The sequence below is a fragment of the Dermacentor andersoni genome, chromosome 2 (assembly GCF_023375885.2).
Source record: "Dermacentor andersoni chromosome 2, qqDerAnde1_hic_scaffold, whole genome shotgun sequence".
Taxonomy (NCBI): domain Eukaryota; kingdom Metazoa; phylum Arthropoda; class Arachnida; order Ixodida; family Ixodidae; genus Dermacentor; species Dermacentor andersoni.
The window spans coordinates 252,576,229-252,594,084 of record NC_092815.1 but is presented as its reverse complement, the minus strand read 5'-3'; the positions used below and the strand labels follow the sequence as shown (position 1 = coordinate 252,594,084).

Sequence of the window (17,856 nt, the reverse complement as noted above, 5' to 3'; positions counted from 1 at the left end):
TGTTGACGACTGGCTCCGCTTATACGAACGTGTCAGCACCTGTCACAGGTGGGATCCGACTTTTATGTTTGCGAACGTTCTTTTCCACCTCGACGGAGCTCCGCTTCCATGGTTGCAGACTCACGAAGAGGAGATCTCGAGCTGGGATCTCTTCAAGGAGAAGCTCCGCTACCTTCTTGGCAATATGTTCGGTCGCCAAGTCAATGCCAAGAAAGCCCTTGCCACACGTGCACAGACATCGACTGAGTCCTTCGTGTCGTACATTCTCGACGTCTTGGCCCTTTGTGCCAAGGCTGACCCAGCCATATCTAAGGACGATAAGGTTAATCACGTCCTCAAAGGCATTGCTGACGACGCCTGCAATTCACTGATGTTTACGAACGTCACCAGCATCGATGCGATCCTCAAGGAGTGCCGCCATCTCGAGCATGCTAGAAGCCGCCGGGTATCCCAGCACATCAAGCGACTTCCCAAGACAGCTGCTACGTCATCCTGTGACGACCTCTTCCACCAGCCGCCGCGATGTGACAACTTGACCCGCATCATTCGTCGTGACGTCGAAGCGGCACAACCGGCGGCGCCGTCATTCCCGTCACCTGATCATTCTCAGGTGACAATCTCCTTGATCCTGGCCGTCGTCCGTCAAGAGTTGTCCAGCGTTGGCCAGCAATCAATTCTTTCCGTACACTCGGAACCTCTTTCCCCACACACGTCCCCGCCTCGCTCTTCTTACTCCTTTTATGGACAGCGCAACCCCTCCGAATGGCGATGGTATATCAAGCGGGCCCACGTCGTCTTCTTTCTCCTCAATATGGCTACACAGTGGCGGCTGTTCTGTAGCAATATTTACACTACTATAACGATTAGATGTCAACATCTTTGCGTTCTTTTTTTGTTACGACCTTGTAGCGGCGGCGGCGACATAACCAGGCTTTTTAACTGCTACCAATAATCTAATAATACACTAATATAAGGATTAGTGTTTTAACAACTTTATGGTCTAGTCTTGTTACGACTTTGTAGTAGCGACAGCGACATAACTAGGCTTTTTAACGCTAGCGATAATCAATTTTTACACATATAATTTTAGATATGTTAAGAAATTTACTTTCTTGTTTTGTTACAGCCTTGTAGCGGCGATGGCGGCATAGAAAGGTTTTTAACTGCTAGAAATAATGTAGTATTGCACTAATATAACAATTAGATGTGTAACTTCTTTGTTTTCTTGTTTTGTTACGACATTGTAGCGGCGACGCCCACATGACCAGGTTTTTTATCGTTACCAATCACCTAATATTACACTGCTTTAACGATTAGATGTGTAACTTCTTTATTTTCATGTTTCGTTACGACCATGTTGTGGTGACGGCTACATTGCCATGATTTTTTACTGCTACCAATCATCTATTGTTACACTACTGTAACGAATAGGTGTGTTATCTTTACTTTCTTGTTTTGTTTCGACCTTGTAGCGGCAATGGGGACATAACGAGGCTTTTTACCAGCAACAAATTATCTAATATTACACTAATATTAAGATTAGATGTTGACCTTATATATTTTTTTGTTTCGTTAAGGCCATGTTATTACACTACTATAACGACTAGATGTGTTAACATCTGTACTTCTTTGTTTTGTTAGGACCTTGTAGCGGCGACGGCGACATAACCAAGTTGTGAAACTGCTAGAAATAACCAAATATTACGCTAATATAACGATTACATGTGTAACTTCATTAATTTCTTTTTTTTTTCGTTGATGTAGCGGCGACGCCGACATTACCAGGTTTCCTACCTGCCCCCAATCATCCATTATAACTCTACTATAACGATTAGATGTGAAAACATCTTTACTTTGTTGTTTTGTTTCGACCTTGTAGCGGTGACGGCGAGATAACGAGGTTTTTTAACTGCTACAAATAATCTAATATTACACCAATACAACGATTGAATGTGTAACTTCTTGATTTTATTGTTTTTTACGCCCATGTTGCGGCGACAGACACTGACGAACTTCTTAATTTTGTTGTCCTCTTTGCTACGGGTGTTTTGCTTTATCACTTTCGTTTGCAGCATCGGGTCGTTGCTTTTTAAGAGGGGGGTATTGACGCGTGTACTTGTTTGTCTTTATGAGGCGACACGTTTTACCGCCTAACAAACGTTATCGCACAGCGCAGGACGCGCCTGCATGTATCGGAATTTTTGGATTGTTATCGATGCTTCCATCCGCTGTCTGTGACCGAACCTTGGGTAATCCGATCGTGTGTTTGCGCGACGCGAATAATGTAGAACTTTGTGGAAGGCAGGCGGGTAAAGCGCTTACTCTGGAACATTCAACGACTGATGTATAAAAGCCTACGCGCTTGACCCGCAAGTCATATTTTCGACGACCACCGAGTGTGTTCGCCGCTATCGTTGTTCTTTTGAGTGTAGCTTGCTTCTGAGGGCACAAGTTCGCCCAATAAAACACTAGTTACTATATACACAGTTTTGCTGCCTTCTTCACCATCACTACTTTGTGACAATATCATATAGCAGAATGTGCACCTGAGTTAGAATTCACGTATCGTGGAGGATATCTGGTTATATCCAAGGAATGATGAACAACTGCCGTATTTTCGCGGCGACATGAGATCGCTGACACAGGGTCTCCCTTGCATGGCTTTCGTTGCTGCTCGCTGGACGGATAATCTTTCTCCGGTGCTGTGCTGTTCCGCGATGTTGAGAGGGCGTGCACTCGCTCCGCGTTCCTTTGAACTGTGGCTGCCTGTTCTCCTAGAGGCAAAACCGTGTGTTCTTTGCATCAGCGTGCGCGAGTGATGTATCGTCATGTTCGGGGCCAGCCTCGTACAGTTGAAGGAGAAGCTTACGCTACTTTTTGTTCTCTATTGCCGCAAGAGTAGAATGTGCATTCTACTCTCTCTCTCTCAGAAAGGCAGAGTGAAAAGCACATTGCACTTTCTCCTTGGTGACGGAGTGAACAATGCATTTCACTCCATTCGATATTTTGCAATAGTAAAACAACGCTTTGAAGAGTAAATCGGCCGCTTCACTGCTGCGATACCCTCTCTAGATTTTAGAGTGTAGATGTGTAACTTCTTTATTTTCTTGTTTTCTTACGTCCATGTAGCGGCGATGGCGAATTTACCAGGTTTTTCAACGCTACGAATCATCTATTATTACACTAGTATAACGTTTAGATGTGTGAACGCCTTTAATTTCTTGATTTGTTACGGCCATGTGGCGGCGACGGCGACATAACCAGGCTTTTTAACTGCTACCAATCATTTATTATTACACTAATATAACGAGTAGATGTGTTGACATCTTTATTTTCTTGTTCTCCGTCGGCCATGTAGTGGCGACGGCGAGATTAGTAGGATTTTTAACTGCTACCAATAATCTTATATTACACTAATATAACAATAAATGTGTAACTTCTTTATTTTCTTGTTTTGTTACGGCCATGTAGTGAGGACGGCGACATTACCAGATTTTTAAACAGCAACCATTATTCTAATAATACACTAATATCACCATTAGATGTGTTAACATCTTCATGTTCTTTTTGTATGACCTTGTAGCGGCGACGGTGACATAACCAGGTTTTTTAACCGCTACCAATCATATATAATTACACTACTATAATGATTAGATATGTTACCATCTGTATTTTCATCTTTTTGTACGACCTTATAGCGGCGACGACGACGTAACCAGGTTTTTAACTGCTACAGATATTCTAATATTACACTATATAAAAATTAAATGTGTAACTCCTTCATTTTCTTGTTTTGTTACGACCATGTAGCGGCGACGGCGGCCTCGCGAGGCTTTTGAGCGCTACCAATCCTCTTTTATTATGCTCCTATAACGATTAGATGTGTAACTTCTTTATTTTCTTGTTTTGTTACGACCTTGTAGCAGCGATGGCGACATAACAAGGTTTCAAATAACAAATAACCTAATATTACACAAATATAACGATTTGATGGGTTAATGTGTTTATTTTCTTGATTTGTTACGACATTTCAGCAGGACGACGACATAAGCAGGTTTTCTACCTGCTACCTATCAGCTATAATTACACTACTATAACGAGTAGATGTGTTAACATCTTTATGTTCTTCTTTCTGTACGACCTTTTAGCGGCGACGGCGACATAACCAGCTTTTTAACGTTACCAATCATCTATTATAGCACTAATACACCGGTTACGTGTTTTAACTTTTTAATTCCCTTTTTATTATGATAGTGATGTGACGAAGGTCACTGCGCTCGCTTCTGCTCCGGCGCTCGCACACAGCAGCGTTTTGGCAGCGAGTGTCTGCGGTCATCGAGTGTGACGCGTTCATGTTTGCGTGTGCGCGCCCACATCGTGGTTGGTAATTCTGTTAGTAAACGCATATTTCCAAGTTTATTCGGCCAAGAAATCTACTATCCTTACTTCGCATATCTGTCTACTCATTTGCTATCACAATCGATGCTTCGGCTTTCGGGCGAAACGGCCTCTTCTTTTTTTCTTTTGCGGATTTTCCGTCACAGGTTGGGCTCATGGGTGTCACCGCGGTGATCACAAGGCTCAGCAACGACGCGCGCCAGACAGCACTGGAGCAGACCAGGCGCGTCTACTGCCACCGCATGGAAGCCTGTCAGCTGGGACGACAGATGGCGCTGCGCATGGGTCGGCGTCAAGCCGAGTGAGTGAATTTCTAAAGAAAACGTGGTTATATCAGTGCAGTGCATAACGCAATTGGAGAGGATGTCTAATGGTTGCTTTCTGACTTCCACCTGGAATTGCGCATGTGTATCGTTTTTCCTATGCGCCTAGGAGGCAGGATTATCCTCTATTGCCACAGAAACCAAGCAGAATGTTCATTTCAGTGAAGCAGATAGTTATTCCTCTCAGGGGCGCTCGTCATACGTGCGTCCGCGTATACTGCCAGAAATACTGCGAATACTGCGTATACTGCGTGTACTGCGTATACTGCTTTCTTTTCATGTCCCAGAAAAGCCTAGCGCCATCTATAGACATGAATAGGTGAATTTCTGTGAATTGACAAGTGATGATGACTATGCATAATTGGCGTCTCGTTCAATGTGAGGCGATGGCAAGAAGTCACCTAGCCTGCTTGAGTTATTCAGGTATGAGGTTACTGAGGTATTTTTAATTTTATTTAGTTATACATTCTGCAGCCCGTTGGGGCTATGGCTGGAGTGGGTGTACATGCGAGTAAACTAATTATTATATGCACGAACAGGAACATAGAAATAGAAAAATGTAAATGAACTATACATCGATTGAGAAGAAATTGAGAGAAAAATTGAGAAGTGGGTAACAAATGAACTTCGGCAGGTAATAAAATCTACTGTTCAATCATGCGCGGGAAAAACTTTATTTTAAAGTGTTAGTGCGTGGATGGAGTGGTCTGGTACTAGAGTCATGATAAGCTCTACTTGAAGTCGCACAAGCAGGCGTTAAAAGGGAGGGATCTGATAGGTGACAAAGAGGGTTGTTATAAGAATGGAAAATCTTCAGAGATTCCCTATGTACTGCTGTCTAGAAAGAAACCGGAGGTTTAATTCCGCAAGCGCAGCTGACGGTGAAAAATCTCGATCGAAGCGACGGCAAACAAAACGAATAGCCTTTCTCTGGACCTATTCAATACAAATAGTTTCACATTATTTATATGGATTCCATACGGAGGAAGCATATTCTAAAATTGGGGGAATTTGTGTTTTGTATACTACTAATTTAGTGTCCCTCGGAGCAGCAGACAAGATCCGGCGGATGTAACCAAGTTTTTTTAACGCTTTACTACAAATGTAATCTATATGTGTACATATGTGTCCCTCCTTACTCAATGCCCTAAATGGGCCGGTAAGGTATTTCAAATAAATAAATGAATAAATATGTTTGGACCAAGACAAGGTGGGTGTAAAAATGACGCCTAAATACTTGTATTGAAAAACTCGTTTTAGTGGTAAACCGTTGCATATATAATCGAAACATACGGGCATGTGTCTGTTAGTAAAAGGCATTATAACAGTTTTATCAAAATCGATGCTCATTTTCCAGGTAACACACCAGTCACAAAATAAAGCAAAGGCATCTTTAAGACGCTGATGATCAGCGAGTGAGTCAACTTGGCTGTACACAGCACAATCATTTGCACAGAGGCGTATTTTTGAAGTAGCATGGTCTGGAAGGTCGTTAATAAACAATAAGAATATTAGAGGGCCAAGTACAGATCCCTGTGGGACCCCTGAGGTGACGTTGACTACCGACGAATGCGCAGGATCATAGCATACGAATTGAGAACGCAAAGAAAGGCAACAGGAAATTCAAGACACTAACTGAGGGTTATTTAGAATATTATGTAGTTTCAAAAGCAATTTAGAGTGTAGTACAGTGTCGAAAGCTTTGCTAAAGTCAATGAAAATGGTGTCAGTCTGATAACCTATGTCGATGTATTGGGAAAGGTCATTTTCAAAGGTATGCTTTACATGCTTCGCATTGTAAAATTTTTGTAAACTTCTCTTTATTCTTTTTTCTCTTCTTCAAAACTTCTCCATCTGCTTCGTACCGCTAACTCAGCCTACGGCGGATCCGGTCGTATTGATTTATTTCCAGTTTTTTTTTCTACCAATAATCTAAACATTTCTTGCTTAACTTGACTGCCCACTCTTTGATGATTCAGTCCATTTAAGATCTCAGTGCTTACGGAAGGTGTACTTTACTTACGGGCCTCACGGGGGCAATTCTTTCGCATTCCATTATTATGTGCAAGATTTTCGCTGCAGCATACACGTGCCTAATATTTATGGGAATATTTACTCCTCTATATGTTTTATCCATAGGCAACCTGCTCGAATCTCTAATAGCAAGGCACTACCCTTTGTGTTATCGTACACATTTTTCTTTCTAATTTCTTCCGTCTCATTATGTGAATCTGCATGGGTTTCTTTTTCCATTCTTTGCATCCAATTCACTCTCTCTGGTTCTCTCACTTTCTTTTGAAATGAGTCCTGGTTGTCTATTTACACTTTCAATTACCCTATACTTGGCTGCCGAATTTCCTGACCTCTTCCTCTATTCTGTGTCCAAGCATTCCAAGTACAAATATTCGTACTCTGTAGTCGCCCATCTATTTCGATCCATGGTCTGAGTCTTTCTTCAGAACTAATTTTGCTCTGCGCTTCTCTGACTTCAAATGAGGTCCAACCCATCTTAGCCTGCACTGCCTCATCTGTGGTTTTGCCGTGGGCACCCAAAGCCGACCGGCCTACTGATCTGTAGTTAAGTTCCAACGCCGATAAGATATACAATTTTAACCACAGAATGACATTTACGAACGTTAGCACTGGCACCATTACTCCCTTCCAGATTCCACTCACCATCTCTATGTATTGGGGCCCCAAACTGCTCTAAGTTTCATCATTACAGACTTCTGAACGCTTACCTCCGCCTACTTGTGGGCGCCCGAACCAAACAATATTTTACGATGTCACGCTTAGTACACATATTTGCCTAAACTTGGTGCTTGTTCAAGAGGTGTACGGTAGCGCGATTAAAAGACAGGCCAAAAGAAGACACAAAGGGCGCAGTCACAGTTTTGTCCCGTTTTTTAATGGCTCTACCGTGCACCCCTTGAAGATGCGTTACCAACAAGCCCACATTGCAACCCTCTTGGTGCTTGTGGCTTCAAAGGCTTCGTAACCTCATCATTTGAACAGCAAGTACTGTTTTATAAATAAATAAGTAAAGCGCACTTACGTATCGCTACGTGGATAACGCGAAGCATAATTGCGACGTCTTCCCGATGGTGACCCGTTTTACGAAAGGTAATGGTATTGTTTTCACTTTGCATGTATCATTTTTCTCATCGCATTCCTCGGCCTCGTTCGCGTACTGGCGCGGAGGCATAAAGGAGCCGTACGCTGCTACTGGCTGAGAAATCGAGGTTCGGAGAGGCGCGCGACAGAACTCGCCGCACCGACTGGCCGCGCTGCACATTAGGGCCGGCATATTTTGGAGCCCCTAAAAGTAAAAAAAACCAACCTAAATAAAAGCTAGGGAAACCGGCATCACCAAGGTATGACAGGTTTAAGCCAATCTAAAGTAACTTAAGAGGGGCGTAACACCATAAATGCATTTTGATAAAAGCCAATTACAAAAAAAAAAAACCGAGGTAAACCGACATAAAAAGAATAAATATCAAGAACAGGGATCGGTTATTAGTGCAGAAGGAAAAGTTTGCATTGGGCACGGCACGTGTCATCTCAAGATTCCGTGCAGGTTATATTATAACAGAGAGCAAAAGAAAGATATGAATAAGGAAATAGAGGGAGGAAAAGGAAGACAAGAAGAGAAAAGAACCAAAGGAAAAACGAAGAAAGAAAAAATCAGGACGACAGGAGAGGTCAGGAACTGAGAGCTCCAAGGCAGGTCCATCATTACGCCGGGCAGCAGGAGCTGGCGTGGTCTGTCACTGCAACCACGGGACTTTTTAAGCATGAAATGCTTTTAGCTCCCATTACCCGCGACCTTCAAGAGACCTTGAGCCAAAAGCCAGAATCGTTATCCGGTCACTCAAGACGAGGAGGAAACGAGGACATCCGGGCATTGTTTCGAGGACACCACGAGATCATCTGGGCAATCAGTCAAAACTTGAGAAAATGCGGTCTCTGGCCCCCAACCCTTTGTACAGGCCTGCATTACACGCGCTTATTACTGCTCAAACAGGTTACAAGAATATTGTCACATGGTGGTGACGTTGAATAACACAGTAGCAATACTGTGAACGACAAAACAAACTTTTATTGGGCGATCCTGTGCCCACAAAACAGGCTACACTTATAGCACAACGATAGCGGCGAACACGCTCGGCGATCGTCGAAAATCTCATCAGCGGGTCAAGCGCGTCGGCTTTTATACAGCAATCATCGAATGTTCCAGATTAAACGTTGGGACCCGCATGCCTTCTAAAATGTTCTACACCATTCGTGTCAAGCGATGAAATCAGATAACACAACGTTCGGCGACAACAGACAGCGGGTAGAAGCATCGATAACTTTCCAGAAACTTCGGATACATGCAGGCGCGTCCCGCGCTGTGCGATAACATTTGTTCGGCGGCAAAACTTGTCGCCCGATAGAGACAAGTACACGTGTCAATACCCCCCTCTTAAAAAGCATCGACCCGATGCTGCAAACAAATCAAAGTAATAAGTAAGCACTCATAGCAAAGAATAAAGCAAAATAAGGAAAGTTCGTTAGCGTCCGTAAAATGGTTTCAGACGCACCACGTGGACCACTTCAGGTCGTGCGCGACGTCACTGTGAATGCGAAATGCCGTCTGGCACGACCTCATAGTCCAGTGCGCCAATACGTCGGATGACCTTGTAGGGTCCGAAATAGCGTCGCAATAGTTTCTCACTCAGTCCCCGTCGGCGTATCGGGGTCCATACCCAAACACGGTCGCCGGGCTGGTACTCGACGAAGCGTCGTCGGAGATTGTAGTGTCGGCTGTCGGTCCTCTGCTGGTTCTTGATTCGCAGGCGGGCGAGCTGTCGGGCTTCTTCGGCGCGCTGGAGATAGGTAGCGACGTCAAGATTCTCTTCGTCCGTTACGTGCGGCAGCATGGCGTCGAGCGTCGTCGTCGGGTCCCTGCCGTAAACCAACTTGAACGGCGTGATCTGTGTTGTTTGTTGCACCGCCGTGTTATAAGCGAATGTTACGTACGGCAGGACGGCATCCCAGGTCTTGTGTTCGACGTCGACGTACATCGCTAGCATGTCGGCGAGGGTCTTATTCAGCCGCTCCGTAAGACCATTCGTCTGCGGGTGGTAAGCCGTTGTCCTCCTGTGCCTTGTCTGACTGTATTTCAGAATGGCTTGGGTGAGCTCCGCTGTAAAGGCCGTTCCTCGGTCGGTGATGAGGACTTCTGGGGCGCCATGTCGCAGCAGGATGTTTTCGACAAAGAATTTCGCCACTTCGGCTGCGCTACCTTTCGGCAGTGCTTTTGTTTCAGCGAAGCGGGTGAGGTAGTCCGTCGCCACGACGATCCACTTATTTCCGGTTATTGACGTCGGAAAGGGTCCCAGCAAGTCCATCCCGATCTGCTGGAATGGTCGGCAAGGAGGCTCGATTGGCTGTAGTAATCCGGCTTGCCTTGTCGGCGGTGTCTTGCGTCGCTGACAGTCTCGGCATGTTCTGACATAACGGGTGACGTCGGCGGTCAGGCGCGGCCAATAATACTTTTCTTGTATCCTCGATAGTGTCCGGGAAAATCCGAGGTGTCCAGCGGTCGGATCGTCATGTAGGGCATGCAATACTTCTGGACGAAGTCCTGACGGGACAACAAGAAGGTAATTGGCGCGGACTGGCGAGAAGTTCTTCTTCACGAGTAGACTGTCTTGAAGCGTGAAGGAAGATAATCCGCGCTTAAATGCCCTGGGGACAACGTCGGTGTGCCCTTCCAAATAATCGACGAGGCCTTTAAGTTCCGGGTCCGCTCGTTGTTGTTCAGCGAAGTCTTCCGCGCTTATTATTCCAAGGAAGGTGTCGTCATCCTCGTCATCTTGTGGCGGCGGGTCAATGGGGGCGCGTGATAGGCAATCGGCGTCTGAGTGTTTTCGTCCGGACTTGTATGTTACCGTGACATCATATTCTTGTAGTCTGAGGCTCCACCGCGCCAGCCGTCCTGAAGGGTCCTTTAAGTTAGCTAGCCAACACAATGCATGATGGTCACTGACGACTTTGAATGGCCTGCCATAGAGGTAAGGGCGGAATTTAGCTATAGCCCAAATGATGGCGAGGCATTCCTTTTCAGTCGTAGAATAGTTGCTTTCCGCTTTTGACAGCGACCGGCTAGCATACGATATCACCCTTTCAAGTCCTTCTTTCCTCTGGACTAGGACGGCACCGAGGCCTAGGCTACTGGCGTCAGTGTGGATTTCGGTATCGGCGTCCTCGTCGAAGTGTGCAAGTACCGGCGGCGACTGCATGCGTCGTTTGAGTTCTTGAAATGCCTTGGCCTGCGGCGTTTCCCACTTGAACGCGACATCACATTTGGTTAGATGTGTTAGCGGCTCCGCGATGCGTGAGAAGTCCTTGACAAAGCGCCTATAGTAGGCACACATGCCAAGGAATCTGCGCACTGCCTTCTTGTCGGTTGGCTGCGGGAACTTTGCGATGGCAGCTGTCTTCTGTGGGTCGGGGCGTACTCCTGATTTGCTGATCACGTGGCCTAGGAACAAAAGCTCATCGTAAGCGAAGCGGCACTTTTCCGGCTTCAGAGTGAGCCCTGATGACTTGATGGCTTCTAACACTGTCGCAAGCCGCCTAAGGTGATCGTCGAAATTTCCGGCGAAGACAACGACGTCGTCCAGGTAAACAAGGCACGTCTGCCACTTCAGTCCGGCTAACACCGTGTCCATGACGCGCTGAAACGTTGCAGGTGCCGAGCACAGTCCGAATGGCATGACCTTGAACTCGTAGAGGCCGTCTGGCGTGATGAAGGCAGTCTTTTCGCGATCTCTCTCGTCGACTTCTATTTGCCAGTAGCCAGACTTGAGGTCCATCGACGAGAAGTATTTAGCGTTGCAAAGCCGATCCAATGCGTCGTCTATCCGTGGAAGGGGGTACACATCCTTCTTCGTGATCTTGTTCAGTCGACGATAGTCGACGCAGAAGCGTAGGGCTCCGTCCTTTTTCTTTACCAGGACTACAGGAGAGGCCCACGGGCTTTTCGACGGCTGGATGATGTCGTCGCGCAGCATTTCGTCGACTTGTTGCCTAATAGCTTCACGTTCTCGCGTCGAAACTCGGTAAGGGCTCTGGCGGAGTGGTCGAGCGCACTCTTCGGTTATTATGCGATGCTTTGCAACTGGTGTTTGTCGAATCCTCGAGGACGTCGAAAAGCAGTCTTTGTATCGTCGGAGAAGACTTCTGATCAGTTGCCGCTTACTCATAGGAAGACTTGGATTCACGTCGAAGCCTGGTTCGGGGACAATGCTCATCGGGGTAGATGCGGCAGAATCCGAGAGGACAAAGGCATTGCTGGTTCCCACAATTTCCTCGATGTATGCGATTGTCGTGCCCTTGTTGATGTGCTTGAACTCTTGGCTGAAGTTGGTGAGCATAACTTCCACCTGCCCTCCGTGGAGTCGAGCGATCCCTCTTGCGACGCAAATTTCACGGTCGAGCAGTAGATGTTGGTCGCCCTCGATGACGCCTTCTATGTCAGCGGGTGTTTCAGTGCCGACGGAAATAATAATGCTGGCGCGCGGCGGGATGCTCACTTGATCTTCGAGCACGCTCAAGGCGTGGTGACTACGACAGCTCTCCGGCGGTATCGCTTGATCTTGTGACAGCGTTATCGACTTCGACTTCAGGTCGATGACTGCGCCATGTTGATTCAAGAAGTCCATGCCGAGAATGACGTCTCGTGAACACTGTTGGAGGACAACGAAGGTGGCAGGGTAAGTCCGGTCATGAACGGTAATTCTTGCCGTGCAGATCCCAGTCGGCGTAATCAGGTGTCCTCCAGCGGTGCGTATTTGAGGGCCTTCCCATGCAGTCTTAACTTTCCTCAACTGGGCGGCGATGGATCCACTCATGACGGAGTAATCGGCTCCTGTGTCTACTAAGGCGGTGACTGCGTGGCCGTCGAGAAGCACGTCTAGGTCGGTGGTTCTTTGTCTTGCGTTACAGTTAGGTCTCGGCGTCGGATCACGGCTGCGTCGTGTTGAACTGAAGCTGGAACGTCGCGTCGTAAAGTCGTCTTTCGTCGGTGTAGTCTTGGCTTCCTGACTTCGTCGGGACGGCGGCGTGTCGTCATTAGGTCGTCGAGATGGTTTCTTCGTAGTCTTCGTCGGCGGCGGAGGATCTTCGTCAGTTCGACGAACAGCAACCGCACCTCCATCGGTTGCTGCTTTTAGTTTTCCGGATACAGGCTCGCTGACCGGCCCCGGGCTGGGCCAGTGTATGGTCGGCGCTGCGGCGACAGGTAGCGGCCTGGTGATGGTGAACGCGACGGTCGTCGAGAGCTCCATTGAGTAGCGGCGAGGTAGTCGGCGATATCGCGAGGGCGTTCACCTCGCTGCGGGCGCGGAGCATTGACGGCGAAACCTCGCAGTCCCATCTCCCGGTATGGGCATCGGCGATACACATGGCCGGCTTCTCCGCAGTGATAGCAGAGCGGACGGTGGTCGGGGGCTCGCCAAATGTCCGTCTTCCTCGCGTAGGTGCGCTGGGCGACGGGTGGGCGTGCTGGCGGCGGCGGCGGCGGACGACGGAATTGCGTCGTTGCAGGGCCCTGGCGTGGTCGCGGAGGGGGGCCTTGACGGCGTGCGACGGCGGCGTAGGTCATCGCTTCTGGCTGGGGCTGCAGTAATTGAGGTTGCACCTCAGGAACACCAAGCGATCGCTGAACCTCATCTTTCACGATGTCAGCGATCGAAGCTACTTGAGGCTGCGACGAAGGCAGGACCTTGCGCAGTTCTTCGCGCACAATGGCCCTGATGGTCTCTTGAAGGTCGTCCGAACCCAGTCCTTGGATGGCATACTGCGGCGTGTGCCCCTGGCGGTTATATTGCCGGGTGCGCATCTCCAGAGTTTTCTCGATCGTCGATGCCTCTGCAGAAAACTCAGCCACAGTCTTTGGTGGGTTACGAATAAGTCCGGCGAAAAGGTCTTGCTTGACGCCGCGCATCAGGAAGCGAACTTTTTTCTCCTCCGACATTTCCGGGTCGGCGTGCCGGAAAAGACGGGCCATTCCCTCCGTGAAGATCGCGATCGTCTCGTTTGGCAGCTGCACTCTGGTTTCTAGTAGAGCTTGGGCTCGCTCTTTTCGCACGACGCTTGTAAACGTGTGCAAGAAGCCGCTTCGGAAAAGGTCCCACGTCGTTAAGGTGGCTTCCCGATTCTCGAACCACGTCCTGGCGGCGTCTTCCAATGCGAAATATACATGCCGCAGCTTGTCGTCGCTGTCCCAACTGTTAAACTTAGAGACCCTCTCATACGTTTCGAGCCAGGTTTCCGGGTCCTCGAATGTTGATCCGCGGAACGTCGGAGGTTCCCTGGGCTGCTGCAGCACGATGGGGGACGCTGGGGCTGCCATTGGGGTTGCCTTGTCCACAATCTTCTTGGTCTTCTCAGGTAGAAGTCCGTGCTCCGGGGGCAGCTGTTGAAGACGGCGGCTTGCTCGATGCTCCGGGACTACGTTGGTGTTCTCTTTGCGCTCCGGGCTTGGATCACGGCTTGTCGGGGGCGTCCGGTATATGAACGAAAAGCACCTCCACCAGATGTCACGTGGTGGTGACGTTGAATAACACAGTAGCAATACTGTGAACGACAAAACAAACTTTTATTGGGCGAACCTGTGCCCACAAAACAGGCTACACTTATAGCACAACGATAGCGGCGAACACGCTCGGCGATCGTCGAAAATCTCATCAGCGGGTCAAGCGCGTCGGCTTTTATACAGCAATCATCGAATGTTCCAGATTAAACGTTGGGACCCGCATGCCTTCTAAAATGTTCTACACCATTCGTGTCAAGCGATGAAATCAGATAACACAACGTTCGGCGACAACAGACAGCGGGTAGAAGCATCAATAACTTTCCAGAAACTTCGGATACATGCAGGCGCGTCCCGCGCTGTGCGATAACATTTGTTCGGCGGCAAAACTTGTCGCCCGATAGAGACAAGTACACGTGTCAATATTGATTCCGAATTTTTCCTAAAGTTTCTTCACAATATCACTCAAACTGTAAGTTCTGACACGCTGAACTTTAGTTGTAATTTCCGATGACTACATTCAAAAGGCCGATACATGGTACCATACACTTGGTTAAAACACATTGGCGGGCTTGCTGGTTTGAATCTGTCATAGTGTGTGCAAGCGCAACTGAACGAGGTCGTAGAAGGAAACATATACTCAGAGACAGCGCTACAGCGAGAGACAGCGGGAGATAGCGCTGTCTCTGTGTCTCTGTTTCTTTCTACGTCCTCGTTCAGTCACGCTTGCATAATTTATCATGGACAAACTTGACTGTCATTTTTTGGTGCTGAGACAGGGTGCCTGTCTCTGTGACCACGTGACTTTTTATGCATGAAATGCGCTTATTTTCTGTTGTCAACGCCAGCGATCCGTAGTTCCACGGCGCGTGTTTTGCTCCTCCGCCTCGAGAGATGGCGCCACGCTGCACTGCGAAGCCCTAGCAGGGTCCGGCGCGCCGCGGAGGCCGCGCATTGTCAGCCAAGCACTGCACGACGAGAGAAGAACAAAAAGTGGCGACAGACAGTGAGCACGCTCAATTGTCGGAAGAAAAAAAAATGGTGAAGGTGGCGGCACCATAGGCAGAAAAGACGCCATATGGACGGAATTGTTTCCTGTCACTAAGACAGGAGACAATTTCGTTCATATGAGCCAGTTCAGAGTACGGCATGGTGCTGTGTGCCATTGCGAACATGCACTACACTCCTTTGAAGATTGTGGATGGTATCATCTCCAAGCAATCTGCTTTGCCGGTAGCCATTTCATGCTTACATGTACTCTCGATTACGGGAAGGCCACCAATATTTTTGTAGCATCTCCGTCGAAGGTTCGTCTACCGGAGGGCGCGACAGAACTCACCGAAATCACTGCGCCGTCTCGCAGTGGGCCAGTGCCGTCAACCTTCGCACAGGGAGAGGCAGTATGGGGGAAGATGACCGATCAGTGGCATTGGAGCCAGCTGTGGAAGAAGACGACGAATGCGCGAGCAGTGGCACGAGCGTGTCTCTGTGACCATGTGACGTTTAAAGCGAAGCTTCCTTTGCCTCTTCTTTAGGCTTTCTCACTGCTGCTGCTGCTGTCTGGCACACCTCGCCGTGTGGTGGTTCATAGCGTGTGTATACATGACACGAGCGCGGCAGAGAAAAAAGGCAACGCGAGAAATTTACTTGGCTCTTTGCACCGCTGTATAGATCGATGGATGCTTTCCACCGTCACCCTGCACATAATCTAAGCAATGGGGATAAAAGACACCCCTGCCCAAGTCCGTTGTTGATATGAGCTTTCTCCTCGCTCCTCATCCCTTCCCATTTAACTCAAATGGTATTTGCTATGTAAATTTCTCTCAAAAGCTGTATGCAATCGTCGCCTAAGAATATCCCACAACATGCGGTCTACTGTGTCATAAGCTCCTGTAATGTCAAGAAATGACACATATACCGGTATCCTTTCTAATCTGGATGTTTTCATGTTAACACCCTGAATAAGGACAAATAGGTTATCATCCCGACGCCTATACCTATTCTGAAGCCAGTCTCAAGTTCTAAAAAAATACCATTATTCACTGCGCATGCTTGCAGCATAGTCTACATTGCTAACCTCTATATTACCCATATTATGGTGAACGATCTAGATGAGAAAATTCTAGCTCCCCTTTACCTTTATAAATTAAATATTTTCTTCTTAGTTCTTAACAATCTGGTATTTGTCTATCTTGAAACTTTTTTTTAATGCTTTCAACACAGCTTCCTTTCTTTTTGGAGCTCGCACATTATTCAGTCAACCTAGTGGAGCTCTGTGGCTGTGCGCTTAGGAATTTTCTCTTTGGCTTTCTTCCGGTTGATATTTGTCAGCACGAGCTCCTTTTGCATCTCTCTCTCTTTCATGCTCATTTTTCCCTCAAATACAGCTTTGTCCATGCGCTGGAAATATTCGGTTGTTATTTTTCTAACGTACTTTAATGCCGCGTCCCTTTCCAGTTTGTTTCCATCTTCGTCTAGAATTTGCTGTATTGTGCGAGGCTTCCTGCCTAATAAGTTGATGCGGTTCCAAAATATTATTACGATATCATTGAGCGATGCTCAAGAGACGAGCCGCCGCGAGAACGACGAAGAAGTTGGTCGGTGCCTTTGGCACGAGCGAGTGTCAGCCTGGCTGCCTGGATCCAGCGTAAATAGCATGTAAATAGCACCAACACTGCTGTTACGTCTACATGTGAGGGTCGACCGCGTCAGACCCCCACCTGTGACGACGTCACCCGTATTGTTCGCCGCGAACTCGAGGCCGCCTGTTCGCCTACCTTCTCCACGATGCCTCCCGATCCGCCAGCAACCACCATTGCGATGATTCAGGCCGTCGTCAGACAGGAATTTGGAAAACATGGGTCTGTACACCGTGTGTTCCACGTCTCGACCCAGCGTTCCCCACTTATCTAGCGGCCGTCCTCGTCCCCGCGAGTCCTTTTCTGCCACATCTCGTCGCAACCCGTCTGAATGGCGTACCCCTGATGACAGGCCGATCTGCTTCCACTGCTGTCGCATCGGCCACGTCGCCCGTCACTGCCGCAACCGATGGCCACCACCTCCTCGGACTTACGCCGCCACTTCTTCCCGCACCTTTGGACCTTCTGCACCCTATGCCACCCGCAATGAACCCACTACCGCTGATGCCCCTACTCCGAACCTTCGCTACAGCCGCTCGCCCTCACCTCGACGCCACCAGTCTCGTTCGCCCCAACCCCGCCGTTTTTCTTCGCCGCCTATTGCCTCCCGGACCCGGCCGCAAAACTAGGCACTGCAGCTTCTGGAGGTGAAGCTGCGTTGTCGACCCTGCCCTGAAATCCTCTGCTCACGTTACCTACTAAACGAAACCTTCTTGAAGTCGACGTTGACGGCTATCCTGTCACGGCACTCATCGATGCAGGAGCACATCTTTCTATTATGAGTGCTGCCTTCCGACGACGACTGAACAAGCTCCTCACCCCAGCTTCGGCACACACCGTCCGCGTTGCGCATGGCGATACTGTGCCTATCATCGGCATGTGTACGGCAGGTGTCAACATCGCCGGCCGCCAC

At 48.2% G+C, this 17,856-nt stretch overlaps 1 protein-coding gene across 1 annotated transcript in view; it reads left to right on the top strand.

The window, feature by feature from the left end:
- LOC126539840 (uncharacterized) overlaps positions 1-17,856 on the top strand; it is a 118,806-nt gene that overhangs the window by 57,107 nt on the left and 43,843 nt on the right. Inside the window, exon 3 of the mRNA XM_050186665.3 lies at positions 4,545-4,699. Coding sequence (XP_050042622.2) covers positions 4,545-4,699 — 155 coding nt within the window. The remainder of the gene's footprint in view (positions 1-4,544; positions 4,700-17,856) is intronic.